Raw genomic sequence first — 23,463 nt, forward strand, 5'->3', positions numbered from 1 at the left:
AATTTATTTCATATTTGCTAAAATAACCATTAAGAAGCTGTATAATACCTCTCTGTTTATATGCTATATTAGCAGATGAACAAAATAAACAATTCTTCTTAATAGTGTTTTGAGGGTATCTCCTTTGCCTATATGAGGTCAGAGCATCATCATAATCATAATCATAATCATAATTATAATCATCAGTAACGGGCAATGTGCCAATACTGACGGCAGTGTATAATGGTATGCATGGATACATGGCAAGGACATTGGTCATTCATTCATTCATTGTCTTCTTTATATGCCATCATAAAGGAGAGCCTTTAGTGATGTGAAATTAGTCACTGTATTAAAAAGCAGAAGCATCCACTGTAGGCTACTTCTAAAACATATACCAATGACTAATTACAACTTAACACTAACATACTCTCCTTGATAATTATGAGAACTGGAATGTGCCCACTCTATAAGAAGACTACCAGCAAGGTGGCAGATGGGAGTAGTTGAATCGATTGAATAAAAATGCAATGACTGGTATAAAATGCTTTCCTGAACAACTTTAACTAGCAAACAAGGAAGTGTTTAATGCATCTAAAATATCAGTAAATCATACAATTTCAAACAAAGTCACATACAACACTATGGAAACTGTTAATGCAGCATGTCACTTCTGCTTTTGCAGATATAAATGCACTCCTAACACTGGCAGCACAAAAAAGTTATCAATAACAGTCTAAGTGACTTGATTTCTATCAGTTCAGCTACACCCATGAGCAACTTCATCAACAGTTTTCTTACAGTGCACATATAGTGATTCTAGTTTATTCATATTGTATTGCATGTTTTCTTAAGTTGTCCATCTACCTCCCATTGGGCTATCATCTAGATCTTTCCCTAACTCTTGAAGTCCAGCAAAGAACTCCATCAGTTCATCTACCATCCATTCACCTGGCTACATGTCACACTCACCTCCACTTCATTTTTAATGCAGTCATAATTACAACTATCCACTGACCCATTTGTATGTTTTCCTGTCTCTTCTAATAACTCCCAATACTCATCTTCCAAACTGTTCACTGTACGATTCTCAGTTTTTAAAAATTTTTGTTGTTCAAGTCCATAGCTCATACTCATAATTCAAAACTGATTAATGGAAAATCTCATATAAAGAGGTGAAACAAATACTAACAAAGAGATAGAGGGGCTGGCCAGTACTTACCTCAGCTCAGTACAGCCGATAGATACGCAAAACAGAACAGAAAATTAACATTCCCAGTTTTCAGAACTTTGTTCCTTCATCAGGGAGGAGAGAGGGGAAAAAAGGGAAGAAGGGCAAGTGGATTCAGTTACTCACAAGCCAGGTTATGAAGCAACAGGGAAAGGTAAACAGGGAGGGTAGTAAGGATGGAGGCATGGTTGTCAGAGGGAAGCCAACCATGCCTCAATCCTTGCTACCCTCCCTGTTTACCTGTCCCTGTTGCTTCATAACCTGGCTTGTGAGTAACTGAATCCACTTTCCCTTCTTCCCTTTTTTCCCCTCTCTCCTCCCTGATGAAGGAACAAAGTTCTGAAAACTGGGAATGTAAATTTTCTGTTCTGTTTTGTGTATCTATCGGCTGTACTGAGCTGAGGTAAGTACTGACCAGCCCCTCTATCTCTTTGTTAAAACTGATAAATACACATACTCACTGTAAACTCTCATTTCATACATACTGCAAAAATATGTTTAGTGAACTCTATCTAACTTACCAAAAACAGTATTGATATTTAAAACAATTGTCATTTATTCTTCAGCATAAAGATGATAAACATATTTTTATATTTAAAAACAAAGATGAAGTGACTTACCATACGAAAGCGCTGGCAGGTCGATAGAAACACAAACAGACACATACATACACACAAAATTCAAGCTTTCGCAACAAACTGTTGCCTCATCAGGAAAGAGGGAAGGAGAGGGAAAGACGAAAGGAAGTGGGTTTTAAGGGAGAGGGTAAGGAGTCATTCCAATCCCGGGAGCGGAAAGACTTACCTTAGGGGGAAAAAAGGACGGGTATACACTTGCACACACACACATATCCATCCACACATATACAGACACAAGCAGACATATTTAAGCAGTCTTTAAATATGTCTGCTTGTGTCTGTATATGTGTGGATGGATATGTGTGTGTGTGTGTGTGTGCGCGAGAGTGTATACCCGTCCTTTTTTCCCCCTAAGGTAAGTCTTTCCGCTCCCGGGATTCGAATGGCTCCTTACCCTCTCCCTTAAAACCCACTTCCTTTCATCTTTCCCTCTCCTTCCCTCTTTCCTGATGAGGCAGCAGTTTGTTGCGAAAGCTTGAATTTTGTGTGTATGTATGTGTCTGTTTGTGTTTCTATTGACCTGCCAGCACTTTCGTATGGTAAGTCACATCATCTTTGTTTTTAAATATATTTTTCTCGCGTGGAATGTTTCCCTCTATTATATAAACATATTTTTACTATTTTATGCCGTTTGCAGTTTACACACCCATTGTTCTCCGCTACTAACATTTTAATGAGAATTTTTTTTACATAATTATACTTCTTTATTATTTTACATAGGGCCCTCTCTTGTTAAACTCATGACATCCCCATCACTCCCTCTCCCTGCTTCCCTTCCCCTCTCCCAATCATCCTACTCTGTTCCCTTTCCCTTTTCCTCCTTCCCACTCCCCTACCTCCACAAGATACCAATTTAAAACATTAATTGCAGTTGCAAATCACAGTATTCTGTTACTTGGTTCTGACACAGACAAAATGGATTTCTGACACAACTGCTTAGGTAAATTCTAAATTTAAGTACAATTCTTTCCTACTTACTGTAAAATATTAGATGGTAGGTATTTAATTTTACTTTGATTTATATCTCAAGATGATCCAGACAGACCAAAACATGTGATGTAATTAAAAATGTGCAACTGAAACTGAACTATTAAAATGGCAATTGTTTTAAATTACAAAAAATACTTTAAGCTATTTTTATTCTTCTGGTTACATATTTTCCTGTTCATACAGTCATTACTTCAGTTCCTTAAACTCACCAACTAGTCATATGACTTCATTGTTAACCTGAACAATTTTCCTTTGATATGTTGGTTATAAATTATTTAAGTCTTGTTGTAACTGACATTCAAGTCTGTTCAAAAATTCGCTCTTAATTTATACACTTGTTGCTGAAGCTTTTCTGCCCCAAAGGCAAACAGTACAATGTAACCGGAAAAATGCAGGTGGTACAAATATGTTCCATGAACATACATATTCAGTGTTTTCTCAGTTTATGTATTAGAAAATTACTCTAGAAATGGTGATAAGAGTTCTCGTGATATGAAATCTCCTTGCATCCAGTTTGTCACTAAGTTGTTTAGATCTAATGGAAATTGCAGCAATGTATACATTCTTCAGTACACTAACACAGGTTCATAGAAAGAAGGAATGGAAGAATACTGTTTAACATCCCATCAGCATCAAGATCATTTGAGATGGAACACAAGCTGGGATTATTTCAAAGATGGAGATGGAAATCGGCCGTGCCCTTTCAAACTAACCATCCCGGCATTTGCCTGGAGTGATTTAGGGAAATAATGGAAAACTTAAATCTGCATGGCCAGTTAGAGATTTGAACCAGTGGTCTCCTAAATATGAGTCCGGTGTTCTAACCACTGCACCACCTCATTTGGTAACATAAGTTGAATAAATGCCTTGTTTCTCAAGGGCTGATGTTAGAGAGTTTTTGAAACTGAGACATAAACTATAAATCCCAGGTATGTAGTGTAACTCATACTCATAGCTCTATTCTATAATTTTTATAACTTGCTAATGACCCACCATTCTGTAATCATTTATAAAGCCTGTGATTCTTGAGTTTCTCCCGGCGTATTTGATAGTCAAAATATCCACGGGTGTGCTGCCGGTCTACAGTGCCCGTTGGACACTGTAGACCGGCAGCACACCCGTGGATATTTTGACTATTTATAAAGCCTGCTTGTTTCTTTGCTGATTTATATTTAATGATTTTTGTTTAGCTGGCTAGTGATAACTTAAATCAGTATCTGGCATAACACAATGTAGTCTGTGGTTTTCTTATGTTTTGTCTGTACTCTTTCTTATGAAGTATAATAATTAAAGCATTATTTCACTTTTGGAAACTAGTCTTCTTCAACAGACATTCTACAAATTTTATTGCAAGTTCCTTATGAATTACTTTGCCTTCAATGGTTATTACTGAAACACTATCATCTCCAGGCATTTTTCCTTTTTCCAAACTCCATATGGTTTTATGTACCTAACCCAGCAGTGGTGGGGGTAAGGTTGGGGTGGGGGCAAGGACAGGGCACAGGTATTGGTAGGAGTAGGGGTATAGGGTTTGGAAGTACACACATGGGGCAAGGAATCAGGAGTATGAATGGTATACTGACATTCATTTTTAGTTTTACAGTAACCAAGTAAAATTTTAATTAGAACACCTTATCATTACACCAATTTTCCTGTCAATGTATCATAATGCGTAGGATACTACACAGTTGGAAGGATAGAACAGTTCTAGCTCAGGAAGATTAGGAGGGATGTTATTTCTCATTTTTGGGAATGCAGAGTCATGCAGAGGATGTGGTGCAGCTATTCCAGTCAAAGGTTGACTGTATAATAAACGTTAAGTTTTTTGTGGGTGACTAACAGATATGCAGGGGAATCAGGAGTGTGAAATGATATCCCAAAGAGATGAAGATAATTTTCTAGGAAGGTGGATTGATGACTACATTAATGACAATTATTTCCAGTTAATTAAAAGAAATTTTGGAAATTTGCCATAAATTCTAGTTCCATTCAAAGAAACGCTTAACTAATTAACAAAAACTACTTAAGATATTAGGAAGACCTGCATTAATTTACTCACTCATCCAAAGAGGCAGTATATGTCTTTTCATTTTCATTCTGAGATCCAACAGTGCAGCGCCTTAGTTCAGCTCTATCTTGGTATCTGGTATCGTCATTGCCTCTTGGATCAGGAATTCGGGGGCATAATTTTCGTTGAAGTTGTTTGAGCCCACTTTTGTAAGAGATACTTCTTTTTGTCAGCTTCTCCTCATCTGAATAATTATGAAAACAATCCGTGACAGATAACAAGAAAACAAATGTTTCTTCTCATGAATATAAATCAATACACAAAACATATTAGGCACTGAGAATTGTAAGGGCCTACAGCACACTGTCATTGCAGCATGTATGCACGCTCCCGACATCTGTATGAAACAATTTTATCTAGATCTATAAGCTCACATTATTCATATGAACTTTCATGAAAAGTTGCCTTACCAATTTCTTGGATATTCATTTCCTTGGGGGCTACAAATCACAAATTGTAAGTCTGTTACTCTGTCATAATTGTGTATACGATGTGTTTAGTATCTGTTCTTCATAATAATTTTTTGAATTAGCATTAAATATAATCTTAAATATTAATTAATATTTCATAACATGAAGTGGGTACACAATCTTTCATAGTAAATAAAGGATGTTGAGACTAGGATAAAACAATTTAGACCTATGGCACAATTTAGACCTATGACATTGGTGGTTTTTCTACAAATTTGATTTTCACAAAAATCTATTTTTCTCAAGACATTTTGTCTGTGCTTTGGGCCTTATGGTTCTCAGTGTCTCATACCATTAGCTACTGTCACAAAAGCAGAAATTAATTACAAGTTTTGGAGAGTAATTCTATCAATTCTTCTTGTTCATTTTCATACAATGAAACATTGCAATGTTCCTTGTGAGTATTTCTTTATAAAGGACAGAAAATAATCTCAAAACATCCCAACTACTCAAGTAAATAGAAAATACATCAGACATAATTCTACCATTATGATGAACAGAATTCAAGTTACGAGGGTAATCCCAAAAGTAAGGTCTCCTATTTTTTTTATAAGTACATAGACCTGTCTATTTATACAATGCTTTACATCAGTTTACAGCTTGAACATTTAGCTGAATCGCTTTCCGGCCAAATGTTCTTTTCACCTAGGGAACAGGTGATAGTCACTGGGAGCCAAGTCTGGACTATAGGGTGGGTGGGTGATTATGTTCCACTGGAACTGTTGCAGGAGAGCAACAGTTTGCCGAGCGATGTGTGGGCAAGTGTTGTCGCGGAGAATGTGTTCGCCCTTGCTCAACATTCCTCTTCTCTGGTTCTGAATTGCCCGTTTGAGTTTTTTCAGAGTCTCACAGTACCTACCAGCAGCAACTGTGGTCCCAGCGATTCAGCTCCAATGATGAGGTGAAAGAAGAGGTTCATAACTTTCTGAACAGGATGGCGGTGATCTGGTATGACATGGGCATACAAAAACTGCCACAGCGTCTACAAAAATGTATCAACATAAATGGTGATTGTGTCGAAAAATAGCTAAATGTTCAAGCTGTAAACTGATGTAAACCATTATAGAAATAAACAGGTCTGTGTACTTACAAAACAATAGGTGACCTTACTTTTGGGATTGCAATCATACCTCTCTTTTATTTATTTATTTATTTATTTATTTATTTATTTTAGACAATGCATTTTAACCATCAGCTGTTTTATTTAACCTATATATCATATAGCAGTTTCGATCATAGACCATCATCACTACATACATACAAAGCAATACAAATTATCAGTATTTCGAGGACTGGTTATGACGGTTGTTCGGTTTCCCTCTGACAACTTTGATGGTGTATAAGCTTAAAAGGAAAATGAGATGTTTTTAACTGGCCTGCTTTGCCTTATGTCTGGTGATGATAGTCTATGGCTGAAACCAGTAGATGATACACAGGTCAAATAAAACAGCTGATGATTAAAATGCATTTTACAAAGAACTTAAGAGCTGTTGGTTCTCTCCTGATGAAGCCATTACTTCTCATTTATCAGCTTGCCCTTGCCTCATTTTAGGCCTGTTAACTAAATTTAAAACTGCAAAATTTAGTGTTCACGCAACGGGTATCGAGAAATCAATCAAAACCAATTGAATTATTATTTTTGTATACACTGGACATTAGCTCACTTCTCTGCTTCACCATGTGATCTATTCACTTCCCTCATCTGTTGTTCTATATCTTCTGTTTTTATCAACAAAAGAATTTGCAGCAGTATTAGGATACCACTCAGTAAAGTTGTACATTAAGAAAGTATATGTTATACCACACAGTAGAAAGGGGGAATTTTTTTTTTTTTATTAAGTTCACGCTAGCACAGCCACAAGCAATACCTGGTAAAGGTGGTGACCCAGGTATGCAGCAGAAAGAAACACTCAACACTGTAAGTCGGTCACATACATGACCACACGTTGCTATATCAGCACCAATGGTCAGGCACAAATTACATACTCAGCAAAACATCCACTGGAAGACAGAAAGAGAAACAGAAAGAGAAAGACAGAGGGAGGGAGGGAGAGAGAAATTTGGTAGCTCTTGTTACATGAAACAAAAAGCTTTAACTCGGACATGATAATACCTTTCAGAGATTTGACAGCGCATTAACAGCTTCTAACAAATTGTTAAGCAAACACAGTGGAACGAGGACTGCTGATCACTAATAAAGAAGTGCACCACATTCGGTCACATTGAACAGAGCCTCGCAAAATTACCTCCCACACATATCTATAAATACCACAGTTCTGAATTCAGTTGGTCATTAGGATTGATGGCATTCGTACCGAAGCACTCCATTCAACAATTATTATGGTGTAGTGACATCCATGTGTTAGATGTTCCAGCACTTCTCATGAACGTGCTGCTTGTCATTCCCGACATGACCACATCCAAGTAACCACAACCTGCCACTCATGAGATTTCGCATTGGCACCCACCTACCACATTGCTTGATGGCTCTCCAACACCAATATACCTCATGGTGCTTGTCGCACTAACACTGTCATCACTGCTGTGTGAGAGTGCCACCCAGTGCCTCTGTTCCTGATCATCACTGCAGGCACTTCCTGTTGCCAGGGCCTATCTCTCAGAGGAGCCAGGATTGGCTGCCTGCATGACTTCTGGTAGGGCAGTATATCCTGATGGATCATTGCATGTCATCATCATCTTCCATAGTGGGGTTGGGAATGCTCTAACAGTGTGAGGCACACATTCATGTTACAGCTTCACCTACAGACTGCTTGACAGCAGCCCACAATACTTTGGCGAAATTGCTCGTGTAGTGGCCTTAGTGACCAGACAGCTCAGCCAACAATGGGAGTCAGTAGAATTTCACTGTGCCACTTGCACAAGACACCAGCCAGGTTGACGAGAAGACACAAGTCCGTAAATCTGAATGAATAAATGTTGACTTGCTCACTATGTTTCATTAGTGCCAAAAGACACTCTGCAGATTCCACAACACCATCCTCACAATGTAGAAACATTTCTGCTTGGCACCCCTACAATTTTGCATGAGAAGTGGTTCTTTGGTGACATCAATAGGAAACTGACATCATGACAGATGAACTAGGAGAGGATGTTGCAGCATCAGCAACACCCATTTGATGTCCCAAATGGTTTCCATATGCCTCAGCTCTGATCACATCACAATGAAACCAAAGAACATTTTCTACTACCATTTTTAGTCTGTTCTTATGTCAAGGATTGGACATTGAGATTTTTATGCAATGAGGAAAGTGATTTTCATCAGACCTGAAGAAGCTGTAGGTATGTCACAATTTAGCGAGAACTGTAGGTAAAGTTTGGTACCCATGAGATGTAAGAGCTGTAATTTAACTGCACATAATGTACCTGCAGTATAACTGTACCAGTAACTTGCAGCACTCATAGTCATTACAGTCATGCAGCACACAATTGTACCAAGTGTCGCTGGTCAATGATCAGACATAAGGATTGATTAAGATTATCTGTATGACTTTTGGGTGTGACTATGTCTGTTGAGTTTTGCTGTTGCTTTTAAAAGAGGGAGTGTTCTGTTTGTAGTAGTTTTGTAAGTGTAAAAGTAGTGATACATTGCACAAAGATGCCAGAAACACAATTAGCTAATATGAATGATACTGTCGCTCTGACAGAGCACGTATCAAAATTGTTAGAGGATAATACTCAGCTGAAGTTGAATCATGACGAGTTAAGTAGGCACACAGAAGCTTTGCAAGCTTCACAATAGTCACACTTTGGTTCACATGAGGTTAAGGATATAGTGAGCGAACCCTCCTCTTCAGTAGATCCTTCACAAGCTAACATAATAATACCTCCTCGGGTAAAACAGAGGATGTAACAATATATGTAAATAATGTTTTATATACATACAAACTAAGTAATTGGTCAGATGAAACAAGTCTGTGGATGGCCAATCTATGTCTAACAGGTGAGGCTAAAATATATGTAACGTATCACAAGTGCGCACATTCGAACAGTTAGTGGAGGGTTTACAGCAGAATTACCATAAACAGAACAGTGCTAGATCTTTAAGAGAGAAGTTGAGGGGATTAGTGCAGAAAGCCAATGAAACTGTCGAAACCTTAGAATTCAAAAAGTGAACACCTAGACATATGAGTTGACACAAAATCCAGAAGAGGATCAAGTCATGCTCAGAGAAGAAGAAAATAGGGCTCTAGACATCTTTCTACAGGGCATTCCAGTGGAATTTTCATGCCGGGTTCAAATGGAAAATCTGGATGACTTAGCTGCAGCACTTTGCATTGCCATGCACTTGCACGAAAGCAACATTGTTACAAAAGTACTCAATGCTCAAAAAAATCTTTGCTTCTGACAAAGGATGTTACTAATGTGGGAAAGGACATTTGATGGCACAATGTTGCCAGCCACAGTGTTATAGTTGTGAATGCTTTGGCTGCAAGGTACAGTAATGTAGATACAAGAAACAGGTTAAATGAAACAAACAGAAGCTAGTGTTGTACACAAATCAGAATGTTTTGTCCATCAGGAAACATTCTCAGTAAACTATAATGCTGAAAAAACATGTGCAGATATGGATAGCTGCTTCATGAGCTTATTACAAGAGAGGGAACATAAATTTCTGGTAGACACTAGTGCACATGTGTCAGTCATTAGTCTGGATCTCGTAGGTAGGAGGCGGCTAAACACTCCAAGATAGAGATTATGTGGAGATGAGCACATGGAACTGTTACCAACAGGGACGGATATTCAGTGAGTCTCGGACTTGACTTCCTGGATAGGCATCATACCAAAACTATTCTTTACCAGTGCACAGTTGGACTTAGCATGAACTTATTTCCAATGGGTGCACCAGGTGCAAATGTTTCAATGTCACAAGGTACACCAATTACTGAGGTGTCACCAACTGAACTGCCAACGTGTGTATCAAAGATAGTTTCACATGTCAAAGTAACAGCAGGTGCAAGAAAGTTGACGTGGGTAACTGTAAATGACAACTTACTACAATGAGATTTATGTGTGATTCAGTAACTGCAGAACAATAAAGCATTAGATGAAAGGCATTGTTTTATATGCAGAAGCATAGCATGCGTAAGTAACATAAATGGCAAATTAATGGTCCCAGTGAGTCTGGATGATTTTGGGATGGACAATGCAAGCCTCCCGAAGAGATTAATAGTAGCAACTTCAGAGATATTCAAAAAGGATGAGGATAATATTGATAAATCAACAGATGATCACAGCCTCAAGCAAACCATTAATGCATCTGTATTATGTGCCAAGGTTCATCACTTGAAAGACAGTGGACAGGACGTCATGTAAAGACAATTGTTAGAATACTCAAGACTTGTTTGACTCAGGCAGTCCATTGCCAGTAACACCCATCACCCAACATCACATTCCGACAGACAATAATGCTCGAATCTACAAGAAGCCATATAGAACAGCAAAGCACTTGCAACTACTACTTAATGAATTTATACATCAACAGATAACTGAATGCATTATCGAACATAGCAATAGCCCAAGTCAACCAATATTGCCACTGTATCAAAAAAGTCATGCAATGGAATGAAGAAGTACAGATTCTGTTATGACTACAGTTTCCCAAATGCACGCACCATAACAGATCTATATCCGGTCCTGAACGTCTTGAAAACATTAGACAACTTGCAGCAATGCAAATATTTTTCGACAATGGACCTTAGAAGTGCTTATCACCAATTTGAAGTGTGTCCAGAAGACAGGCCTAAAACAGCATTCACAGCACTCTCAGGTCATTATGAATACTGCAGGATGCCATTTGGATAAAAAAATTTTCCTTCCACTTTTCAACATTTATTAGACAGAGTACTTTGTGGGTTGAAACTGAAGATGATATAACAACTTTTTCCAGAAATGTAAGGATAATATTAAGTGTTTGAATGAAGCATTTCGTAGACTTGAGGAAGCACATCTTACACTTAGCACAGAGAAGTGTCATTTTGCTCAAACAAAAGTTAATAATGTCAAACATATTAACTGGCAAGAGTGAGTAACGACAGATCCTCATCTCACGTCAGCTATGTGTGATTTTGCAACAGCACAAACAACACAAACATTTGCAATCATTTCTTGGCTTATACAACTATTACTATAAATCTGTAAAGAGATTTGCTGAAATTACACAACCACTAACTCAGTTACTTTGAAAGGGAGTTAAGCTTCAATGGACAACAGTGTGCTGGGAGGTGGTTCAGAAATATAAGAAAAAGCTGAGATCAGATCCTGTGTTATCATTCCCTGATTTCAAGAAGGAATACATACTTTCCTGCTATTCAAGTAACAGTGCTTTACTCAGTGTTGCAATGGCAAGGAATACACGGTGACTTATCATCTAGACACTTGAAAACACATCAGTGAAATTACTCTACAAATGAAAGAGATGTTAGCAGCAATATGGGGAATTTCTTATTTTTGTTGTTATTTGCATGGTCAGAAATTTAAAGTGATAAAAGCTCATGCATCCTCAAAGTGGCTGTTAGGCTTAAAAGACCCTTCAAGTCAGTTAACAAGGTGAGCAGTCAAACTGAGTCAGTTTGATTATGAAGTGGTTCACAAGCGAGCAGTAAAGCATTTGAACACAGACACCCTAAGTATAAAAGTAGTTGTATTACAGGAACAAGGTAGGAGTCAAGCAGATTAGAAAAAGACACAGGCAGCTGACAGTGAATATCAACTGTTTAAAAGGTAACCTCAGTTTGTGACACATGAGGGTTTATTGTGCAGGTCCACAAAGTGTGGTCCACACATCATGGTTCCCACAATGCACAGAACCGAGGTATTACAAGAAGTGCATGACCATGTATTATCAGGCCATAAGGGTAGGAAGACAACTGATGAACAATTTGTAGAAAGGTTTTGATGGAAAATGCATTGTAGTGATGTGGAGCAGTATGTCAAAAACTGCATCCCATGTGTGCAGAGGGCAGATTTAAGTCATCAAAAAATACAGCTTGAAAGGTCACTAAAAACCGTGAAACTGTTTCATATGGTACAACCTGATGTGTTAGTACCTTTAAACAGATTTCCAGCTGGTAATAAATACATATTCAAGATGATAGAGCATAGAAATACAGCACAGGAATTAGTGGATGGGTGAACTGGAGGAAACTGAGCGGAGTACTGTGTGATGAGAAGGTTAGCTGCAGAATGAAAGGAAAGCTTTACAAGTCTGTGGTGAGGCCTGTGATGCTGTATAGTGCAGAAACTTGACCAATTACAAAAGGCCAAGAGAAAAAGACGGAAGTGACAGAAATGAGAATGTTAAGGTGGATGAGTGGGGTGACACAAAAGGATAGACTAAGGAGTGAGTACATTAGGGGAACAGTGAAAGTGGGGCCCGTAGGGAAGAAGATCCAAGAAAGTAGGCTAAGATGGTATGGACATGAGCAGGGAAGAGGGGAGTACTAAGTGGGGAGAAGAGTTGAAGCTCTAGAAATCAAAGGGTCAAGGAGAAGAGGAAGACTGAAACTGAGATGGGAAGATAAGGTACCAGGGGACCTATGGGAGAAAGGATGGCTCAGAGAAGAAGCACTGGAAGGCATTTATGGAAGAGAAGGATCCAGCAAATCAATGCTGACCCCACATGACATGGGGAAAGGCTGTGATGATGATGATGATGATGATGATGATGACAGATCATTTTTTGAGATATCTAGTAAGGGCTGCAATTCTGGATCAGAAAGCTAGTACCACTACACAGGTGATGGTAAAATAACTGATTACTAAAGGTTGGTGTATCAGAGAGGATAATCACAGATCGAGGGACTAACTTTGTGTCCAATCTTATGAAACAAGTTATGTCACCTATTGTGAATCAAGAAGTTACGCAGCAACCTGTTCCATCTTTAAGGGAATGGATGAATGGAAAGAGTTCATTGCACAATATCAAGAACGCCATGCCATTATGTGAATAGCAAACATGTAGACTGGGATACGATCTAAATTTTGTACTTAGCATGTATAATTCAAAAGTTCTGGGTGTATGGGTGGACAATTCCATCACCTTTTGATATGATTCAACCAAAACCAGTGACACAAGGTAACCAGTAAAACAGATTGGTCAGATGAAACAAGTCTGTGGATGGCCAATCCATGTCTAACAGGTGAGGCTAAAATGTATGTAATGCATCACAAGACGCTTAGCGAAGTGCACACATTCGAACAATTAGTGGAGGGTTTACAGCAGAATTACCATAAACAGAACAGTGCTATATCTTTAAGAGAGAAGTTGAGTGGATTAGTGCAGAAAGCCATTGAAACTGTTGAAACCTTAGAATTCAAAAAGTGAACACCTAGACATATGAGTTGACACAAAATCCAGAAGAGGATCAAGTCATACTCAGAGAAGAAGAAAATAGTGCCAGGTGGTTACGAGAGGTGTGGCAAAGAATAAAACATGCCAACACTAAGGCTTTGAAAAACCTGGAGCATGTTTGGAAATGTTTAAGTAAAACACCGCAATACAGGATAAAGAAGTAGGTATTGCTAACAAACCCCTATACCCCAAAGGGCAAAACAAACATGTTCTTATCATAGTATCAAGGAATGTACAATGTCATCAAAATGACTTCACAAGTAAATACAAAACTACAACTATCAACTAAGACATCTGTAGTCCACATCACAATGTGAAGGCATTTAAAGAAGTGATTGATGCATTACTGCAGGTTCCTTCCCCATTACCAGAAAAGGAGAAGTTGACTTTAGAAAGGAAAACCACATGAATTTTGTATCTAATGGAAAATAAAGTAAGTCTACATGTTTTGTACTTTACGTGTACATGGGTCATGTTGGGATATATGTTAGGGTAATTTGGTTAGCATTACTTTTCATTTGCTTGTCTTTCATTCTGGATACATAGACTAGTCCAAAGGAGGAGGAGGATTAATGATAATTCCTTTTCTCTTATATTGTGTACCAATGACGATGTCCAGATATATAGCCTTCTTTTATCACATACTTACTGTTAAAATTGGCACTGACTGAGCTAGTTTCTGCTTCACCATACAGTTTCCAGTAATAGGCATAAACACATGATAATGATGTTTTATGATCCACCCACAACAAATTAAATGGGACACCATCAATAAAACACTCACAAAGTGTTATTGACATCAGATCAAAAAGATGATCATATACTTATGTGCACAGCAGATCTAAACAATACCATTAGAGAGAGTGTTACCATTTGTCCAACCAAGGTAGATCAGACTAATGAACAGGCATGTGAAATGCACCTATTTCTTGGGGAAATGGAAGCAGTGTAGTGTAAACTGGAACTATTATGCCGCAACCATATTTCCAGAAAATTATGTGTCACCATTAACAGTGACTGCCAACTGTTACATAGGCAGAAAATTGAAAGGGATGACAAAATTAGAATTGTGAAATAGCAGATTACTAATCAATGGATCCAAGTGTGACATAGTTGGAACACAGTTTCATCTTCCAGCTACCATCACAGCAACTATGATTACCTCTTCTCCACCTATGCTGTATCGGCCGGAAGAATGATTAGACACATTACCCATACAGGACATAATCTTCCTTTAAAAAGCCTTAGATTCCATTCAATTACACTCTTTAGATGAACTGATAATCTCAGACAAGAGACAAACATCAGTTGAACAGATGCTAAAACATGTAAACCAGTATCATGAGAAACACAAGTAAATATAATACAGTAACTGTTAGTGTGACCACAAGTGTTATCCCAATTCTAGTACTTATTTGTGCAATTCATTTCTCCTTAAAACACAGAATATCCTGTCCAACTGAATCACCAATACATCAGTTACCCAGGGAAAAGATACATACTAGTGATAAGAATTAAGTACAGAAACTGTAAAGAGCTTTAATAGTAGGAAAACAGAACAGAAGGGCAATGAAAAGTTGGATAGTTAACTCAGACTAAAATTGAGAACTTTATAGTTCAGCTCAAGAAGCACCCAATGGGATTCAACTCGAAGTAATAGCAAATTGTAAATACAAAACATGTACAGACTAGTTTAGTAACGGATAGTGAAAGTAAAATTCGAGACAAATTTCTTAAAGAAGGGGGGAACGTTACACTACAGAGTAGAAAAGGGAAAGAAATTAAAAGTTTCTTAAGTTCATGATAGGATAGCCACAGACAATGCCACGCAGAGGTGGTGACATAACTACGCAGAAGAAAGAAACAATCAACACTGTAAGTTGGTCACATATGTGAACTCACATTGCTACATCAGCAGCAATTGTCAGGCACAAGTCACACATTCAACAACATGTCCATTGAGAAACAGAAAGAGAGAGATAAAGAGAGAGAGAGAGAGAGAGAGAGAGAGAGAGAGAGAGAGAGAGATATTTGGTAGCTCGTGATGTGAAGCGGAAAGCTTTAGCTCAGACACAATAACACCTTTCAGAGACTTGACAGCCCAGTTAACAGCCTGTAAAAAATTGTTAAACAAACACAATGGAATGAGTACTGCTGACCACTAGTAAAGAAGTGCGCCACATTTGGTCATAATGAACAGAGCCTCACATCATTACCTCCCAACTGACTCCATAAATACCACTGTTCTCCAGCTCTCAGTTCTGTTGGTCATTAGGACTGATGGTGTTCATGCCAAAGCACTCAGTTCAATGATTACTATGGTGTAGTGGCATCCATGTTTTAGTTGTTCTAACACTTGTCCTGAACATGCTCCTTGCCATTCCTGAGATGATAGCATCCAAGTAATCATCACTTGCCAGTCATGAGACTTTGCATTGTCCCCCACCTACCACACTGTTGATGGGGAGACTGAGGGTCTTCCAACACCAGTACACAACGTGGTGCATGTCGCACTCACATCATCGTCATTGCTACGTGTCATCCAATGCCTCTGTTCTTGATCACTGCTCCAGGCACTTCCAGTTACCAGGGCTTATCTGTCCAATGGGGCCAGAATCAGCTGACTGCATGAGTTCCAACATTGCAGTATATCCCATGGGTCATCATGTGTCACCATCATCTACTCGAGTAGAATTGAGGATGCTCTAACAGTGTGGAGCACATAACCATGCTACAGCTTTGCCTGCAGACTGCCAGACAGCAGTGCACAAGTCTCAGTCAAATTGCTGGTGTATCTGCCTTGGTGACTGGCCAATCATGCCAACAACAGGAGTCAGTGGAATTTCACCATATCACTAGCACAAGGCATCAGCTAAGGTTGACGAAAAGGCATAGAATTGTAAATCTGAAGGAATAAATGTTAACTTACTAGGCACATTTCATTAGCACTGGAAAACACTCTACAGGTTCCACAACACCATCCTGACAACAGATAAGTGTCTGCACTTGGGCCCCTACATAAGGTGAGTCTAATCATGTATAAATCAAAAATTGGTATGTATGGGCAGAGTTTTGCTAGGTTACTTGAAATTCATAGTGAATTATCCACAAAAAAGTAAAATCCAACAATGGAAAGTCCAGTATGGCATAAGAAGAGAATATGGAAAGGATAGATTGCTACCCACCATATAGAGGAGGTGTTTAGCTGCAGACAGGCACAATGACAGTCACTGATAAAATACACACACACACACACACACACACACACACACACATGTCTGCAACTCAATGCCTCCTCTAAACAGTGAATAGCAATCTATCCTTTTCATGTTGTTGTCACTACATAAATAAGTAAGACATCCACAACAACAAGTACAATTTTAGTCTATGTACCGCCGAAGCGAGTACAACAAAATTTTAAAGAATTAATTTCAATGAAGAAAACTGAGAAACACTATGGTTAATTTCACATTCAACACTCAGGCACCTTTGGTGTCACTGGAATCCCCTGGTGGCCCGGATGTCACTGCAGCTTCCGATATGCAACATCTGACCGGTCTGTCCTCACTCCAGAGTGGGTGGCAAACAGTGGTGGGTTCACGTGTCACTGGGCGGAAGATGAAAGAGGGAGCAGGCTATGCAGCTGGCTCCCTATGTCTTAGCAACAGGTACGAGGTGCTTCCCAGGGTTGATGATAACTCTGAGCCGGCACAGGATGCCTCTCCTGTTGGGCCAGTGGTCAATTTTCCTGCCCAGTCTAGACAAGTACAGAGGGTGGGTATGCTAGTCATTGGGGGCTACAATGTTAGGCAGGTAATGGAGCCCCTCAGGGAGATAGTAGGCAAGGTGGGAAAGAATTCCAGTGTGCATTCGGTATGTTTGCCAGGAGGTCTCATTTGTGATGTGGAGGAGGCCCTGCCAGTGGCTATCGTGCGCATTGGGTGCAACCAGCTGCATGTAGTGGCACATGTCAGCACAAATGACGCCTGCCACCTGAGGCCATCCTCAGCTCCTTTCGGCGGCTGGCTGATTTGGTGAAGGCATCTAGCAGCACACGCAGAGTGCAGGCTAAGCTGTCTATTTGTAGCATCGTACCCATGGTTGATTGTGGTCCTCTGGTTTGAATCAGAGTGGAAGGTCTAAACCATAGGCTCATATGGCTCTGCGACGGTTGTTGTTGTTGTTGTTGTTGTTGTTGTTGTTGTTGTGGTCTTCAGTCCTGAGACTGGTTTGATGCAGCTCTCCATGCTACTCTATCCTGTGCAAGCTTCTTCATCTCCCAGTACCTACTGCAACCTACATCCTTCTGAATCTGCTTAGTGTATTCATCTCTTGGTCTCCCTCTACGATTTTTACCCTCCACGCTGCCCTCCAATGCTAAATTTGTGATACCTTGATGCCTCAAAACGTGTCCTACCAACCGATCCCTTCTTCTAGTCAAGTTGTGCCACAAACTTCTCTTCTCCCCAATCCTATTCAATCGGTATCGGATACGAATTTCTCGACCTCCGCTATAGGGTGCAGAATTATTGGGATTCCCTTAATAGGTCAGGCATGCACTGCACGCAGGAAGTGGCTACTAGGGTAGCGGAGTACGTGTGGCATGCACTAGGGGCTTTTTTAGGTTAGAGAACACCTCCCTTGGGAGCAAACACGGTTTACCTGTTAAATCAGCCACAGCAACCTCAGAGAGTCTGGGTTCTGGCAGTTCAGAGATAGAAAAGATTAATATGATTTCAGTAAACTGCAGGAGCATCCAAGGAAAGGTCCCAGAATTAGTATCGTTTATTGAAGGTTATAATGCACAGATAGTATTGGAAACAAAAAGCTGGTTGAAGCCAGATGTCAATGACAGTGAAATCCTAAGTTCAGACTGGAATGTTCATCGTAAGGATAGGTTAGTCGCCAATGGTGGCGGCATGTTTATTGCAGTAAATAATGCAATAAAATCTAGCGAATTTATCACGGATTCTAAATGTGAATTAATCTGGATGAAACTGAGTATCAAAGAACGGTCAAAAATGGTGATCGGATGCTTTTATAGACCACCTGGGTCAGGATCTGGAGTTGTAGAGCGCTTCAGACAGAGATTGCAGATTACCATTAGTAATTTTTCTGATCATGCCGTTGTCATAGGGGGTGACTTCAACTAGCCTGGTATAGATTGGGAATGTTATGTCATCAAAATTGGTGCCAGAGACAGGGAATCGTGTGGCATTGTTCTGGATGTCTTGTCCGAAAATTACCTTGAGCAGGTTGTTAGAGAACCAACTCATCAGGTAACGTTTTAGACCTCCTGGAAACAAACAGACCTGAACTTATCAAATCAGTTAATGTAGAGGAAGGTATCAGTGATCATAAGGCTGTGACAGCATCTATGACAATGGGTCCTACAAGGAATGTTAAGAAAGGTAGGAAGATATATTTGCTCAGCAAGGGTGACAGGATACATTTCTGAATATCTCAGCAGTCAGCATCAAATATTCAGTGATGAGGATGAAGCTGTAGAGAACAAATGGAAAAAATTCAAAGGCATCGTTCAATATGCCCTAGATAAGAACGTTCCAAGTAAAGTTTTAAGGGATGGGAAAGATCCACCATGGTTTAATAGCCTTGTTAGAAAAGTGCTACGTAAACAAAGAGCACTTCATCTCAGATTCAAGAGAAGTAAAAACCTAGCTGATAAACTAAAGCTGAATGAAGCAAAAATGAGTGTAAGGAGAGCAATGAGAGAAGCGTTCAACGATTTTGAAAGTAAGACGTTGTCAACCGACCTGAGTAAAAACCCTAAGAGATTTTAGTTGTATGTAAAATCAGTAAATGGGTCAAAATTATCTATTCATTCTCTCAGCGACCACACCAGCACTGAAACGGAAGATAACAGAGAGAAGGCCGAAATACTGAATTCGATCTTCCAAAGTTGTTTCACCACAGAAGATCGTAACACTGTCCCTCCTTTCAATTGTCGTGCGAATGTCGAAATGGATCACGGAATTGAAAAGCAACTCAATTGCTTAGTAGTGGAAAGACTTCGGGACCAGATGAGATACCTATAAGATTCCTTAAAGATTATGCAAAAGAACTTGCTCCCCTTCTAGCACTAATTTATCGTAGATCATTTGAGCAATGAAAGGTACCTAATGACTGGAAAAAAAGCAGGTCATTCCCATTTTTAAGAAAGCCGTAAGATAGATTGACACAATTATAGACCTATATCATTGATGTTAATCTGTTGTAGAATTATGGAACATGTTTAATGTTCAAGAATTATGATGTTCTTGAAAAATGAACATCTCTTCTATAAAAATCAACATGGATTACGCAAACACAGATCCTGCGAAGCTCAGATCGCTCTGTTCCTCCATGAGATCCACAGCGTAGTGGACAACAGCACTTAGATTGATGCCGTGTTCCTTGATTTCAGTAAGGCATTTGACATCGTCCCACATTGCCTTTTAATGAAAAAAATATGAGCTTATGGAGTATTAGAGCAGACCTGTGATTGGATTCAAGACTTTCTTGCAGACAGAACTCAGCAGGTCACTCTTAACGGAACTAAATCAACAGGTGTAAAGGTAATAACTGGAGTACCACAGAGAAGTGTGATAGGACCGTTCCTATTCACAATATATGTACATGATCTATTATAGAAAGCGTCGGATGCTCTTTAAGGCTATTTGCAGATGATGCAGTTGTTTAAACCAAAGTAGCAACACCAAAAGATAGTAAGAATTTGAAGAACGACCTGCAGGGAATTACAAACAATTCTGTTGGAAGAACATCCACAACTGAGCGTTAAAGCAAAGGTTGAAAATACTGCTTCAGTTGTAAATTACTTTATTTCCACACGACCAGTTTCAGACTGTTACAAGCCCATCCTCAGGTGTTGTACTGGCAATAGCATAAGACAGGAGATAATTTTCACACGCCGCATATTGGGATGCAGTGTGTGAAAATTATCTCCCGTGTTTTGCTATTTCCAGTACGACACCTGAGGAAGGGCTTGTAACAGTCTGAAACTGTCGTGTGAAAATAAAGTAATTTACAACTGAAGCATTATTTTCAACCTCAGCTGCAGAGAATTGATGAATGGTGCAGACTCTGGCAGTTGACCCTGAATGTAAATAAATGTAACACATTGTGCATACATAAGAAAAGAAATCCACTACTGTACAGCTACACTATTGATGACAAACAGCTGGAGACAGCGTCTGCCATAAAATATCTAGGCATAATTATCCAGAGCAACCTTAAGTGGAATGACCACATAAAACAGATATTGGGAAAAACAGACACCAGCCTCACATTCTTTGGGATCCCTGTCAGGTAGGACTGATAGAGGAGATAGAGAAGATCCAATGAAGAGTGGCGCGTTTCATCACAAGATCATTTAGCTGGCAAGAGAGCATTACAGAGATGCTAAACAAACTCCACTGGCAGACGTTACAAGAGAGATGTTGTGCGTCATGGAGAGATTTAAAATTGAAATTTTGGGACAGCACTTTTCAGGAGGAGTCAGACAACATATTACTTTCCCCCACATACATCTTGTGTATTGACCACAGGGAGAAAATTCAAGAAATTAGAGCCAATACAGAGGCTTACCAACAATCATTCTTCCCATGAACTATTCACAAGTGGAACAGGGTTGGAGGGATCAGATAGTGGTACCAAACGTACCCTCCACCACACATCATTAGGTGGCTTGTGGAGTATGATGTAGATGTAGGCGGCACAGATTACACAGAGTTATATGGTATTGTTGTACCAAGAACTCGATTGAGCTCGAGCCGCAATGCAGCTGTTAAATATACAAGACAACTTGCAGAAGTAGATTAAGGATCTTGAAGACACAATAGAAATCAAGGTAGATGAGAGACGTGCTAACAATTGCTGAGAGAAGACAGAGCTTCATTAAAAAGACAGGCCGACAAAAATGAGTTGCAAGTCAAGCCTAGAATGAAAGTGCAAACTCCGTGGTTCTCGCCTAAAAAAACCGAATTATGGTTTTCAATGTTAGCATTTTTCCAGGGTGAAGTGCTTGATAATGATGTAAAATTTGGGGTAGCAGTAAACAATTTGGACATCAGAGCTGCCACTATGGTCATAGACGTCATATTGAAATCACCGCAAAAACAACAGTATACACAGCAAAAGAAAATGCGAACTGATTGGTTGTGTAAGTCAGTAGAGCAACAAGTGCAGCAAGTATTGTGCAGTGAGCAGATAGGTAACAGAACACCATCAGAATTCTGGTGACGTTTATGAAGTATCGTCAGTAAAGAGGAGTTATCAGTTGCCACTCTACGACACGTGTGGATGGCACAGCTGCCAGTTATGGTGCAAGCAGCTGTTGTTACCTATAGCAGTACTGACATCAACGCAATAATTCTGGTTACAGACAAAGCGTATGCATCATTAGACAAGACAAACCCATCAAGCACAATTAAATTGCATGCGGGAAGCAACATGCAAGAGATGGTGGCTATACAAAGAAAGCAACACACAGACATTAACAGGCATTACAAACACTTGAAACAGCAGGCAGAAGTGTTGCAGAACTAGGTAGCGGCACTGGTAGAACATACAAACATTATACACTGACAAGACGCTGAAAGTAAAAATCAAAAGTATTATATGAACCAGCAAGATTCATCATGGTGGTATTATCGGTGTTTTGTGCTGGCAGATGTCTCCGAGACTATCCTGGGAGCGGATTTTATTTTCAAGAGGATACAGATAAACCTGAATGCAGCACAGATAAAAATGGATAGTGAGGTCATCACCGGATCTCTGGGCCAAAGTTCTGTGAGCACCTTGGGTAGTCGATTACAAGTAAACGCAGAGTTGCATAACACAGTACACCACATTAAGACCACACTAGGACAACTGGTCTCACAATGACTGAGAAAACTGGCTCCTGATGGTGTCATGGCAGCAAAGGTGGAGTTCGAAGATATGCTACAAACGGGCATCATACGCAGGTCATATAGCCCATGAGTATCCCCACTACACCTAGCAAAGAAAAAGGATGGCACTTCGAGACCCTGTGGGGATATCGGGCCCTAGACAAACACACAATCTCAGAGCAACACCCTGTCCAAATATTAAAGATTTCACAAATGTACTAGCGGGATCCACAATATTCAGCATAATCAATTATAAGAAGGCATATAACCAAATACCAGTGCCAAATGAAGACATACCAAAGACTGCTGTGATAACTCCACTTCAATTGTTTAAGTTTTTATGAATGCCCTTCGGATTAAAAACTGCTGTACAGACATGGCAATGTTTTCTGGATGAAGTCCTGAGAGGGCTCAATTTTTGCTTCACATACCTAGTAACATATTGGTATTTTCCAGAACTATCACAGAGCACGAAGAACACCTCCAAGTAGTCTTTGACTGAGTACATGACTATGGCATAGTGGCCAACAGACCAAAGTGTACTCTGCATCAGATGCACATAAATTTCCTTAGTTACGTTTTTTCAGTGTCTGACACTTGACCTGTGAAAGATAAGATTGAAATCGTAAAGGACATTCCTTGCCTGACTGACTTTCATCAGCTAAAGAGAGTCCTAGGACTTGTAAATTTCTACTGGCGGCACTTACCAGGCAGCCCTTGAGTTTTTCTTCTGCAAGCTCATGGCATACCAAGTCAAATGGCGCGTTTTTGATCACAAGGTATTAGCCGCATATGAAGCAGTGCGGC

General features: G+C 39.5%; 1 protein-coding gene across 2 annotated transcripts in view; it reads right to left on the reverse strand.

The window, feature by feature from the left end:
* Positions 1-23,463, reverse strand: part of LOC126484162 (angiogenic factor with G patch and FHA domains 1) — a 288,690-nt gene that overhangs the window by 210,334 nt on the left and 54,893 nt on the right. For both annotated transcript variants that reach the window (XM_050107562.1, XM_050107563.1), the window contains exon 7: positions 4,898-5,090. In XM_050107562.1, the coding sequence (XP_049963519.1) occupies positions 4,898-5,090 (193 nt within the window). The remainder of the gene's footprint in view (positions 1-4,897; positions 5,091-23,463) is intronic.

Source organism: Schistocerca serialis, chromosome 6 (assembly GCF_023864345.2).
Source record: "Schistocerca serialis cubense isolate TAMUIC-IGC-003099 chromosome 6, iqSchSeri2.2, whole genome shotgun sequence".
In the NCBI taxonomy this organism is placed as follows: Eukaryota; Metazoa; Arthropoda; class Insecta; order Orthoptera; family Acrididae; genus Schistocerca; species Schistocerca serialis.